This window comes from Mirounga leonina, unplaced genomic scaffold (assembly GCF_011800145.1).
Source record: "Mirounga leonina isolate KUSES-001 unplaced genomic scaffold, KU_Mleo_1.0 Mir_53, whole genome shotgun sequence".
Taxonomy (NCBI): domain Eukaryota; kingdom Metazoa; phylum Chordata; class Mammalia; order Carnivora; family Phocidae; genus Mirounga; species Mirounga leonina.
The window spans coordinates 83001631-83015107 of NW_023270807.1; the positions used below are offsets into that span (position 1 = coordinate 83001631).

General features: G+C 37.3%; 1 protein-coding gene and 1 pseudogene across 6 annotated transcripts in view; one reads left to right on the plus strand and one right to left on the minus strand.

Annotated features, from left to right (window-relative positions):
* Positions 1-13477, plus strand: part of L3MBTL3 (L3MBTL histone methyl-lysine binding protein 3) — a 120109-nt gene that overhangs the window by 71798 nt on the left and 34834 nt on the right. For all 6 annotated transcript variants that reach the window (XM_034990610.1, XM_034990611.1, XM_034990612.1 and 3 more), the window contains 2 exons: positions 7554-7668; positions 9002-9104. In XM_034990610.1, coding sequence (XP_034846501.1) covers positions 7554-7668; positions 9002-9104 — 218 coding nt within the window. The remainder of the gene's footprint in view (positions 1-7553; positions 7669-9001; positions 9105-13477) is intronic.
* LOC118000753 lies at positions 2580-3075 on the minus strand (annotated as a pseudogene).

Here is a 13477-nt window from a genome sequence, read left to right on the forward strand (position 1 = left end):
TGGGAACAACCACAGTAGGATATAGGTAAAATAAATTACTATCTATCTATAGGATGTTAAATATTCAATATTGGCAAGTGAAAAAAACTCAGATTTACTATTCTGTATGATGTCTGGTATTGTTTTTTAAAAGCATATTATGGAAAGAAACTGACCAAAATAATGACAGTGCTTCTCTTGGGGGGCTAAGATTATGAGTGATTATAAATGATTTTTTATAATTATAAAAAACTAAATTTTTTTCATCTCTAACAACTTCCTGTTGTTAGGTTTTCTTTTTAATGATCTGGTTTCAGGAATACAAAGGTTAGGTTTTCTTTTTAATGGTTAGGTTTTCTTTTTAATGATCTGGTTTCAGGAATACATAGTAATTACTTTCATAATAAAAAAATTTTAGGGTGCCTGGGTGGCTCAGTTGGTTAAGCAACTGCCTTCAGCTCAGGTCATGATCCTGGAGTCCCGGGATCGAGTCCCACGTCCCACGTCAGGCTCCCTGCTCAGCAGGGAGTCTGCTTCTCCCTCTGACCTTCCCCCTCTCATGTGCTCTCTCTCTCTCTCTCTCTCATTCTCGCTCTCAAATAAATAAATAAAATCTTTAAAAAAAAAATTTTTAGATTAACTCTGATTTTACATGTGAGAAAATTTTGGCCCAGAGAAGTCAAATACTCTAAAGTGGGTAGTTCACTTAACTAATAGGAAAAGTTTGGACTACAGTCCAAGGATCTCTTTTTGCTTCTGGGTGAATTCACTTTCCAATACAACATCTGGTTGTTTGACACCCAAAAAAGATCTGGCTATGAGGTGTGTAGTTGACAGTTATCTTTTCACAATTGGTGATGTAAATTTCATAGCTAAAGGTGAACCACTAAACAAGTTACCTGTGTGTTTATGAAGTCCTCAGAAGCTCAACGAACAGGTAACAATGACTCAGTTTCAGAATTCATCAGAGCCTTCTGAGAATTACAAAAAGCTTTCATTAGTAGGAGTTTTTCTAATAATATGGGAGATGATGTCGGAAGAATGCTTATCTTTCTTTTTCAGGAAGGAGGAGAAAAAGCATATAGAGACTAAGTCATTAGCGTAGCTTAATATTTTAATATTTTAACTTTTTCAGGGAAAAAAATCAACTCTTCAGGATACAAGATCAGCCTTTTAAGGGCCATGATCTATATCAGACCTTGAGTTATTACTGTTAAAAATTTTAAAACGTTCATATATTTCATCACATGCTGAAGGAAAACAAGCAGAATGTTTTTGCTCTCATCTATGTTTTGGGGACAGTGAGAACGTAATACAGTCCTTCCCCATCCGTTCCCACACTCATATTTCGTTCCCCATACGCACGAACTTGCAACTTTCCTTAGCTGCTGCTTCTGACATTTTATCCCTCATTTTCAGGAGTAATATCTGTATTCAGCTGTTTGTCACTCCATCAATTTTAGGTCTGGTTTATTTCCTTCCTGTTAGGGTCATTTAGGATTAAGCTCTTACCATATCCATCCCTACCCTTTACCCTTTCAGTAGCTCTTTCACATTTCAAAAAAAATTTTCCCCGTCTTCTGTGTTCATGTTATTATGAGTAAGTAAATCTTGTTCACTGCTGAGCAAGAGTAGTTTTCTTCTTATGACATTTTGTTTTTCCTGGAGTCAGTAATTTCTTGTGTTCTGATTTTTTTTATTTTCTGTGCTCATAGTATCATAAGTCTACAAGTGCTCCAATAAATCTGCCACGTCTTTCTGTCAAAAGCCCAAGTGTATTTTTTTAAACCTGCTATCTGTATCTTTTTTTCCTTGAACCCTTTTTCCTACAACTTAGCAGTCACCTATGGTGATCTGGGTGGTTCTGCTCCAAGCCTTATCCAGAGCTTTCATCCTGAAATTGCTCTTTGCTAACAGACTATGTTGTATTTCATTTTTTAAAATCACATACTTTTTTTTTAAGTATTCTCTTATCTTGCTGAAACACATCTTTTTATATAACTTTCTAAGAAAGGGTTGATGAAAAGCATCTTTTTTTGACTCCTCGAATGTCAGTATTACTGGTCTTACATTTGATTCATACTGTGACTAGGTGTGGAATGCTGGGTAGAGAACCCTTTCCCCTCAGAAATTAAAAGCATTGTTCCACCATCTTCTCACATCCGGACCATCTCTCTATCCCTGATGCTCACGTGTTTTGTGAATTCGTGTCTTGATGTGAGTTTTTTTCCATTTATCATGCTGAGTACTCAGGCTTTTTACTGTGGAGCTTCATGTCCTTCAGTTTTTGGAAATGTTTCTTGTATTACTTGTTTGTTGACTTCCTTTTGTCATCCTATCTCTTCTCTTCTCTTCCTGCTACTCTGGTGTTAAACCTCTTGAATTGACCCCTTGATTTTCTTATACTTTCTTTCTTGTTTTGCTTCTCTGATTTTTTATTCTACTTGCTTAGAGATAACTACTCTATTTTCCAAAACTTATGTTGCATTTTTAACTACAACTCTGATTTTTTTTTTAATTTTCAGCAGTTTTTTTCTTATTTTCTAGTCTCCCCCCTTTTATTTTTTTATTTTATTTATTTATTTATTTTTGGTGAAAAAATTTAGATTTAGCCAGCTGGACTCAGTTTAGGTGATTCCAATTTTGTTGGCAACATCCAAAGCATCATAGTCAGGAGCAAGTCGAACATATGCCTTCTTCTCTCCATCAGGCCTGATCAGGTGTTGACCTTGGCCATGTCAGTGTCATAGAGCTTCTTCACAGCCTGTTTGTTCTGGTGCTTATTGGCCTTGACATCCACAAGGAACACAAGTGTGTTGTTGTCTTCTATTTTCTTCATGGCTGACTCAGTAGTCAGGGGAACTTGATGATGGCATAGTGATCAAGCTTGTTTCTCCTGGGGGCGCTCTTTCGAGGATATTTGGGCTGCCTCCGCAGATGCAGTGTCTTCGGTCGTCGGAATGTAGGTGACGTGTGGATCTCCTTTTTTCTGTGACTGTGGATGCCTTTCAACACCGCCTTCTTGGCCTTCAAAGCCTTTGCTTTGGCTTCGGCTTTGGGAGGGGCAGGGGCTTCCTTCTTAGCCTTCTGTGCCATCTTCGTAAAAGGCTCCCCCCCTTTTAAATGGCATCATCTTTTTATTACTTGAAGCAATGTTGTTTCTTATCTGAGGATACTGGTGGTCATTTTTCTTCTGTTCCCTGCTTATGTCTTCTTAATTTCTTTATTAGTCTCTGCTCTGCTTTATTGGAGCCTCACCGCAAACGTCAGGTCCTTGACTGGCTGTCTCCTTCAAGAAAAAGGCACTCAAAAAGTTAGCTGTTTTCATGGGTGGGACTTAGAGACGAGTGGACTTCACCATTTGATAAGAAAGCGAAGAGCCAGCTTTTTCATAGGGAGACACCCATTTTTGGCATCTGAGTCCTTCTCTGGAGGCTTTCCGTTTCCGCCAGTCTCTTCCCTGGCAGCCGCTGTATGAGACAGAGGGGACTGGGTTGGATTATGCGGCTCTTGCTTAGTTCCTGTGCTTTCTGTCCCACCCATTGCCATGGCAGGTTTGTTCCAGAATTCAGAGCCTTAGTGATTTTATTTCTCTACAAGGTAAACCCCTACTCTCTGGCAGGGTTGTTGAAGGGGCAGTTACTTTGGTGGGTGGAGTGATGGAGTGGGGAGCAGACTAAGGGAGTTCTCTTACCTGCTGCCACCAGATTGAGTCCTTCTTGGGTTTTGCCCAGTACATCCATTTGCTCTGGTCCTGTTCTTCTCAGGCACCTGGGCTGCAGCCCACCCACTCTATCCTGTAGGTCAGCACTCCTCCTGCATTTGCCTTCCGCACACATCGCTATCACTTCTCACCTGTCAGCCACTTCTCTTCTCCATTTGTCCTCCTGGCTTTATACCTTTGCAGATATAACTTTAATTTCAGAAGAGGGTGAAGATAAGCACTTGGGTCTATAATGTGCTTTACTGAGTTGCCTTTCACGAGAAAAGAAAATCTGACCAAACCTTTCTCTTTTTAAGAAATAGTGTGCTTTCTAAAATATTATCTGTCTTATTCTTGATAAGTTGTCAATAACAGGTATTAAGGTTTTATGAAGTTTCCAAAAAATGCTTCAAGATAAAAATGTATCCAGTTTCCTAAACTGTAATTTTAAATATGTGTGAGTTAAGTCTTCCTCACTATACTTTGATCCATAATCGTCTTATTTTCTTCCTTCCTTTCTTTCTTTCTTCCTTCCTTCCTTCCTTCCTTTTTTTTTTTTTTTGAGAGAGAGAGAAAGAGAGCAGGGATGGGGGGAAGAGGGAAAGGGAGAGAGAGAATCTTAAGCAGGCTCCATGCCCAGCGTAGAGCCCAACTTGGGGCTCGATCTCACAACCTTGAGATCATGACCTGAGCCAAAATCTAGAGTCGGACACTTAACTGACTGAGCTTCCCAGGCACCCCTCATCTCATTTTCTTCAGATTTTTTATTAAATTCAGCATTATTGCTGAGTTGCTTTCATATATACTTGTATTTATAGTGGAACATTTGTATTATAAATATTTGGTATGTCTCTTGGGTTTGTAAAATTTTTAAATATTTCATTTTGTATGTTTATGTATCTTCCTTTCTTGTTCTTTGTTAGACATTTGATTTCTTTTCAGAATAGTCCCCAGCAAGAGTAAAACTTAACATTATTAAAGTGTCTGGTTTTTTGTTTGTTTAAAACCTCTTAATATGTCAGCGACTGAAGTAGTAGAAGTACAAAAGATGAAGTAAAACTATACAAACTTTAATAAAACTATTTCATCTGGTAGGGTTAGTATTAATTTTTGCATATATTGATTTTTATATGATTTCAGATAGCATTTTTAAGTGTATTTGGTACTTACCAGAGAGAATTTTATTGTTACCTCTGTTCATAATATTTAAACTAAATTTTATCTCCGAAATTGAACCCTTAAACTACCGAGATTCTCCAGATTGTCCACCAACCTAGTTTATAGGAGGTATTAGATTTATCTATGGTATCTAAAGTACATAAATCTTAGATAGATAACTTCTCATTGCCAAACCAAGATTTCAGTTTCACGGAAAACTATGAAACATTGTGGTCACCAGATATGCTAGATCTACCATAAACATTCTTAAAGGCATATGTAAGGAAACTTTAAAAAGAACCCTTTTATTTATGATGATCGCAAGATTTTCAGAGACTATATTGATGTACAATAATGTACCAGTTAACGTCCATGGGTCTCAATTCTGAGAGCACACCACAGTTACTTAGAAGTTGAGTAAACAACATATGTATGCACAAAACCAAACCTATGGATTAACAATCCCTAGGAAGGCTCAGCCTTTTTTCCCCCCCTTTTATTTCTTTCTCCTTTTCATCATAGAGAAAATTCTGGTGTGTATCCAGGGTGGAGAACCATTTATTTGTTAGGATTGAGTATGTTTGCTCTAGAAAGATACCTGAATTTTTTAAAAGGTAGTGGTTTATCTACAACAAATCAGACATGAATCATGTGTGAACATTGATTCCAGTGTAAAAGAAATGGGATTTAGGAATAGCAAGATCAGAATCCAGGAAATTTTCATGTTTCTAGTAAAATAGAGTAACCACTTGATTAGTTGAGAATTAAGACACTTTAAACTTTCTGTAACACTAAGTTATGTCTGCTCATTTTTTGGTAGCATTGATAGCATAAATTGATATTTTTAGAAAAGTATCATGAATGTCATCTCACTGTTAGTTGAGCATTGTTTTTGATCAGAGGAAAGGAAAGGGTTACTTTAAGTAATTTTCTCTGTTACTTTTATATTCAGTGTATGTGAATGAAATGAATAATTTTATTTGGATCCTTGAATTTTAGGCTTGGTTACTCCTCCTGACTAGCTGTGTGATCTCTTCTCTTCTTTAAGATAATACCTATGATTTCTTCCAGGTGTGGAATTCTGTGGGCTTTGATTCTAGGATTAATTGATTTCTCAGCTTGAGAAAGTGGATTCATTGTTTTGAACCCGTATACATGTACTTTAACAACTCTGTACTATTCTGTCATACAGGTAGATGTACCATAATTTAGTTAGCCAGTCTCCTAACGGTGGATACCAAGGTTGTTTTCTACTATAAACAATGAGTTGAGTTATTGAGATTATCAAATAGTCAAAGATGATATATTTTAAGTGATTGTTACTGCAGATAACACTCCAGAAGTATTTGCTAATTAATACTCCTGTCAGTAGTCCATGAGAAAGCTTTTTATTCTCATACTCACCAGCTCTAAGAATCACCAAAATGGAACATTTTTGACACGTTGAAAGAATTGCATCTTGTGGTTTTAATTTGTAGTTTTTTGGTTATAAGTGAAATTGATAATCTTTTTATGTTTACCAACTATTTATAGTTAGTTTCTTATTTATGAGCAATTTATATTTTTCATCTTTCTATTGGGCTTTTAATCTTATTATGTTGATGTCTGATATCTGTATAAATTAAGGAACAGAGTACATTGTTACATATGTCATAAATGTGTTTTTCAGGTTTCTCATGGGTCTTCCATCTTTTTTGTGGTATTTGCCACTCATTACAGAATATTTGCCACTCTCAAGTTTTAAATGTTCATGTAGTCAAACTGAACAATCTTTTTTTTTTTACGGCTTTTGAGTTTGGTGTCTTACTTACAAAGGTTATCCTACTCTAAGATTATAAATACATTCACTCGTACATTGTTCTAGAACTTTTATTGTTCAGCTTTTAATGTTTGCATTTTTTATCCATCTGGCATCTGTTGTCTTGTTAGGAGTAAGGGATTCACAGACTTAAGGAAATCTAGCTGGCAGACTTGATGTAAAAGTAAAATATATATAGCCTTTTGGTAAATCCTTTCACCCTAAAAGATAAAATATATGTAATACTTAAACGCTACCTAGCTGATCCTTAGTGACCCTGCCTGGGGGACCAATTGCTCTTTCACGTGGTGGCCAATAACAATGGCACTGACCACTCTTTAAAACCTCTTTGAGAGATATTGTAATTATTTATGAGAAAAAAATGATATTTAGAAATGCGTTGGATGGAGAGATATTTTGTAAACTGGGTGTATTTCTAATAGGATGTTGAATTTGTTTAAAAAGCCTTATTAGCATAACTCTGGGAGAGTTGACTTTTATATGGAAGACCCTTCTGGCTCTCCATTCCCCCCCTCCCATCCTCCCTCCCTGCCCTGATTTATTCATTGCTTAAGTAATACTTACTGGGTGTTTGGTGTTGCTTATATGAAGATGTTATGTATTCAAGTTGTTCTAGTGTTGGAAGATATACATAATAGTATCTCTGTAGAAGTACTGCTGGAAAAATGCCTTTGGCAAGACATTTCTTGATGGACAGATAATTTAAAGATAGGTCAAAAGTGCCTGTTTTCCTCATAGTGTAAATGAAATAATTTAAATAATTGAAAAAATATATTTGGTATTAAACCTACTGTATAATTTAGAAGAGAATGAAAATGGCTATGGTGGGTAGAACTTCTATTGTAGGATTTTTTGTGACCTGAATTGTACTGTTAATTTCTCTTTGTTACCCAGGTTCACTTTGATGGCTGGAATAGTTGCTATGATTACTGGGTAGATGCAGATTGTCCTGATATTCACCCTGTGGGCTGGTGTTCAAAAACCGGGCATCCTCTTCAGCCTCCTTTGAGTAAGAGACACAAGGATAACTTAAATAAATGTTTCCATGTTCTTGTGTAGGGTCCTTAAAGTGTTCTTTTCTCCTATCCTTTTCTTTCTACTTCTTTCTCACTGTGTATTTCTTCTCTATGTAATCCTTTTCCTCTTCCTACATTTTCAGTCACATGGTAGTCACAAAAATATAAAAGAAAAAATGTAATGTTTGAAAAAGCAAAGTTTATATAGATTTTTTTACTTTTATTTAGAAGTACTCCTCATCTTTTAAAATTGATACTGAATTTTTGGAAGATAGTTTGTCAGACTTAGTCTGTCAAAATTTAATGTATCAGGAGTGATTTTATACTATAGTTTTGCAAAATGTTACCATTTCAAGAAACTGGGCAAAGTGTGCAAGGGCTCTCCCTATGAATTATTACTTAAAACTGCATATGATTTACAATAACCTCAGTAAAAATTTCCTTTAAATTCAATTTTTAAAAAAGTAAGCACTGAGAACTTGACATACTGTGATTTCAACTTTGAAAGAAAACATATATATTGTAGCAAAAAAAATATAAGAAATACAATAGATTACTGAGGGGTTTTAAAAAGTTTAGCATGCAGTCCCCCATCTAGTGGCTTCATTTCTGGATGCTACATACAGGCTGTATAAAGGTACAAAAATTCACATGCATGCCGTTTCTTACAGTATATTTAAAATAACAAACCTTAGAAACAGAGATTGGTTAAATTCTGGTGCATTCATAATACAGACGCTGTGCCACAGCCATTAAAGAATATTACCACTGAGATGGAACTGAAGTTAAAGACCAAAGGAAAAAAATGTTTCAGAATAGTGCACATCTGTGCTATCCCTTGTATAGGACAAAATGAAATGAAACCAAAAACTTGATACATGTATATATACACACATGGGAATGCTTAGAACAACATCTAGCACATTACACATTAATGTAAGTGGTCAGGATGAGGGAGTGTATGAAATGTGGAGGGGGTAGTATGAATGGGATCTGTAACTGTTTCTCTGTATTCTGGTGTGGTGTCTGAAATTTTCACAGTATACCAGTATTCATATACTAATTATGTTATTTACTTCATGAAAATTGGAAGAATCTCCTCATTAATTCACATTTAGATGTTTCTGGAATTTGACATTGAAAGAGGGTTAGATCAAAGTCTACCGTTTCACTATTGAAGAAAGATAAATAGTGTGAACAAAAGCATAGGGAAAAACCTTTAAAAATAAAGACTTTTAAGATTTTAAATTTTTATTTTACAGCCTTCTAGTTAACTTTATGCCCCTTCTTTCTTTCTCTCATTTTTTTCCCCTTGCTTTCTTATAGGCCCCTTAGAATTAATGGAAGCTTCAGAACATGGCGGATGCTCAACCCCAGGATGTAAAGGGATTGGCCATTTTAAGAGAGTGAGACACCTGGGCCCTCACAGGTATGTGGTGCTGCCACTCACACAGGAATTCCTTATGTGGTCAAAGACAGGGTGCCCATCCCATGTATGTGTAAGATAATGATTTCCATGTGTACTAATAGATGTGAGCTAATTTTATATTTTGATCTATACGAAATGTAGTTTCCATGGTGATCCTATAAAAACGAAGAGTATATCTGTAGTTAAGTCTTCCTGGGAGAAAAATGCATTCACAGTCTAAAATGGATTTACTCTAGCTATTTGCCTTTTCTTGACAGCCTGACCAGGTGTACAGATACTCACCTTCTGAAAGAGTCACTTTGGGTTGGTCGTTAATAATGAGAAGAAGGCAGACCCTGTTGGAGGTCTTTGTTTGGTAGAATACGATATGATTGGGGGACTCAACAATTTTGAATAACGAGAAGTGAGATTATCATAGATTATACCAGCAAAGATCACAAGAAGCACAAATATAAATAGTCACACTTGAGAGTGCATTGATCCAAAACAGGGTTTTTCAGTATTTTTCATTTACCCCTAAGTAACTTAAAAAAGAAACCAAAATTATACATTTGAAATTTGATGTATTGTTTAGGCAATTTGGGGCTCTTTGGAGACATTTAAAAATATTACCAAAATACCTAGAAATTCCTATGATTTGACTGAGATTTTCGAGGAACAAAAGCATCACCTGTTTAGGGATGAATTAAAATAATCATTTGTCAATGTAAGTGTTCTAACTACATGTTAATTGGGCTACCCAGTAAGGAAAATGATCCCTTGTTTTCTAGTCTGTACACATTGTGAATCTGGGTCTTTTGAAAAATCTGAAGATTGCACTACCTTTTCCTCTAAGAGTTAATAGGAACTGTAAAATTGGTGTAATTAATGCTTCCTCCTTCCTTCCTTCCTTCCTTCCTCTCCCTCTCTCTTTATTTCTTTCATCTCTGCAACCACAAATACTGCTTATCTTCCTTTTGCAACGCTCCTGAGATTTTTATGGGATTCAGTCTGTTCCAGAGTAAATAGTCTAAACATAGGGTGGTGATTCCATTTGCAAATACCCATTTAAAAATCCTTTTCAGGAGTGCCTGGCCCTCTCAGTCGGGAGAGCATGCGACTCTCGATCTCAGGGTTGTGAGTTCAAGCCCCACATTGGGCATGGAGCCTGCTTAAAAAATAGTAATAATAAAAGAAAAAAGAAAAAAAAGAAAAGTCCTTTTCATTGTTTGTGTAAGTGCCAACCCAAAGTTACGTGATTAATTTAAACTGAATTAAAATACTACACCTTAAAAGTTGTTCAGTGTTGCTGAGTGAAGGCAGCTAGATTATTTTTCAGGCATTATGTAAGTCTAAGTGCCAGAAATAATTCATTAGCATGCTAAATTTCCATTGTGTATTAATAAATTATTTCATTCACTGAATATTTTTGAGGAGTTTTTTTCAATAATAACTAACGTTTATTGAGTATGTATTTACTCTGCACAAGGTATTGCTCTGTTTTACGTTTATGGATAACCTTCTGAACTACCTTATTAGTTTTAGTATTATTTTCTCCCAATTTTCAGTGAGGCCACTGTGGCACTGGAGAGGTTTTACTGATTGACTGCTGGTGAGGGGGGACAGGGATTGGCCCCCAGTCTCGCTCAAGGGTCTGTGCTCTTGACCTCTCCCCTCTCACTGCCTCTCAAGGCCCCACTCCAAGAATTAGTCATAGACCCAACCTTCAGAGAACTCAGGGACTAATGGAAATATAAAGCTGTACATAATTAAAATACAAGATACAAAACAGTAATATTGAACCTTTGACACGTGTATCAACCCCAAGATGTTCATTGGACTGAGGCAGTTCGTTCCAATTATGAAGGAAAAGAATAAAGCTTTTTTTTTAAAAAAAAAAAAAACATAAATAATGATACGTTGTTGGGGTGCAGTTGAAATTTTTGTTTTGGCCTTCTGGAAAGGAAACACACCTTAAAGCAATGTCCATCGTCTCTTTAGGAGTGCTTCTGGTCTGAGCATAGAGGTTTGCCTGTCGTGGCGAGGTCTTTGGTGACAGTCCTGTCCCCTGCCTGATGGCGCTTGCCGCTCATTATGACTACCTTTTCCCCACTGTGCCAGGGACCTCTGAGGGTTCCTCAGCTGAGCCACACCCATTTCACAAAATTTCAGTGATCATCTTTGGAGCATTTCTTCAGAGATGCAGTGTTGTATTTGCTAAAAGAAGGGGGAAATTGTGGAGAGAGTCGTGGAAGATTTTACGGAGAAATGTGGTAAAGAAATCTTTCAGTATAATTGGAACCAGTAGAGAATTACTCATCTTTTTGGAAGGAGAGAGGAAGCAGTAGACCTTCTGGCTGGAAGACATGTATTGATAAGGAAGTTTGTTGCTCCTTCGGATGGAAGGCATAACTGGCAGTTCCGTGCGTGAGTCTGGGGCAGAGTTAGTGGTTGGCCGAGCCTCGGGGAGGAGGAGGGTGCGTGTGGCTCAGACAGTTGGCAGCTACCGTCAGCTGCTGCACTCGTCCCTTCTTCTGAGCCCTTTCAGCTGGCTTTCCAGAGTCTCCCTGACTGTCCTATTTACAACACTCAGAGCTCTGGGTCTGGCAGGGTATTAATCCTTAACAGGCACAGCCTGTTTTCCATTTCATTAGTAGACTGTGGAATAGCTGCAGCATCATGGATATTCTCTAAAAGGGTCATTTCAGTGGCGTTTACTTTTGTCCTTGCCGAGAATGCTGTGTTTAGGAAAACATAATGAGAAAATTCTCTTTGGATTAATTTACGGAGAAACTGCATAAATCAAAACATGCATTCTTTGCCTAGATAACAAGGAAAGTTGCTCTTTTAGCAAGAATAATCAGTTTTATGAACACATAAGCAAAAGGCTGTGTTTTGACTAGCAGTTGTTGTTAGCGTCTCTGAAAAATTATAATAGTTGAATTTGATGTAAGAGGTGTTAGAAATAGAACATGTGTCTCAGCGATGAAATTTGAGAATGTGATGTTTTCAGATGTTGAAATGTAAATAATCAGTGAGTGAGTTGAGTGTGGATGTTATTCTTATCTCTAGGGATATTCAGTAGCCAGATGGCTCAATGCTCTCTTTCTAGCAAGGGAGCATTAATCTGGGTGGTGTCGTGGTGTTTCCCTTTGTCGATTCATTTGTTTCGGCTACTGCAAGGTCAAAGAAGGGGAGGAGATTAAAGGAGAACTAAAGTTATATGAAAGTAGATATTCTGCATCTCTAGTGCCTTCAGAAGTGAATCTTTTCTATGTAAGATTTGATTATGGAGAAAATAAATAAGAAAAAAATGGGGAGTATTTCCAACAACCTCTAAAAGGTCATTGTAAAGTCCATGGAAAGTTTTAAAAATTTGAACAGACACCTGCAAACTGTAAACATCCTATTGATTCAACACCCATCCATCCCTGCATTCCAACATATATTTACTGAGTGCCTGCTTTGGGCCAGGTCCAGGGTTAGGTGATGGGCCGCACAGACGAGAGGGTCCCTCCCTCTAAGGAGGCCAGTCTGGTGCAAACAGTTTTTCGTAGAGGCATGAATGGGGTAGCACCCTTTCCCTGAGGGAAGCAGAGAGTCTCCACCAATGAGGCATGTTACGGAGTTTTTAATGCTGTTGTTTATCTTTGCGGATGCTCTTTTACAGAATAGCAGTTACGTGTTAGTCTGCTTCTCCTTTTTGAATAATGACAACAGGTGGGATTTATTGATGACTTCCTATGTTCCAGGCACTGTTGTAGGACTTAATCTATGATCCCACCTAATCCTCACAGCAGGTGCTGTTCTAATCTCTGTTTTACAGGTGAGGACACGGGGTTGGAATAGTTAAGTATGTGCCCAAGGATCAGACAGTGGCAGAACCAGAATTCATCCCAGGCTTGGATGGCACTTCAGTCTCCATTTGTAACTCCTAGACTCTCATGTAAAGCAAGTGGCCTGATAGAGCTGCCTCAGGTTTTTGTCATGACAGAGTGTGAGAACGATTATGCGATCACTCAGAAAACTGAAGATATTACCTAATTGTTTAAATTGTATTCACAGTTACAAGGATTTTAAAGGTGGCAGTGGGGAGAAATGAACAAGACAGTCTGTCCCCCTTTCCTCATAAGCTGGACCAATCTTTTCTAGGAGAAACTGCCTCCTTAGAGGGGTCGGTGGGATATTTGTGTGCAAAGCTGATACGGAATTATTTGCCAGTAGAACAGGGTGTACCCTAATAAAATCCTTATGTAGATAGCTGTGTAACCCTACATGAATTCCTTCCTGTGCTCTCTGAGGAACTATGTCGTGGTAAAGAGTTACGTGTATGTGGATACATGTGTATACCCATTTATACATGATACACACAGCTTAGTACATGAGAAACTAGA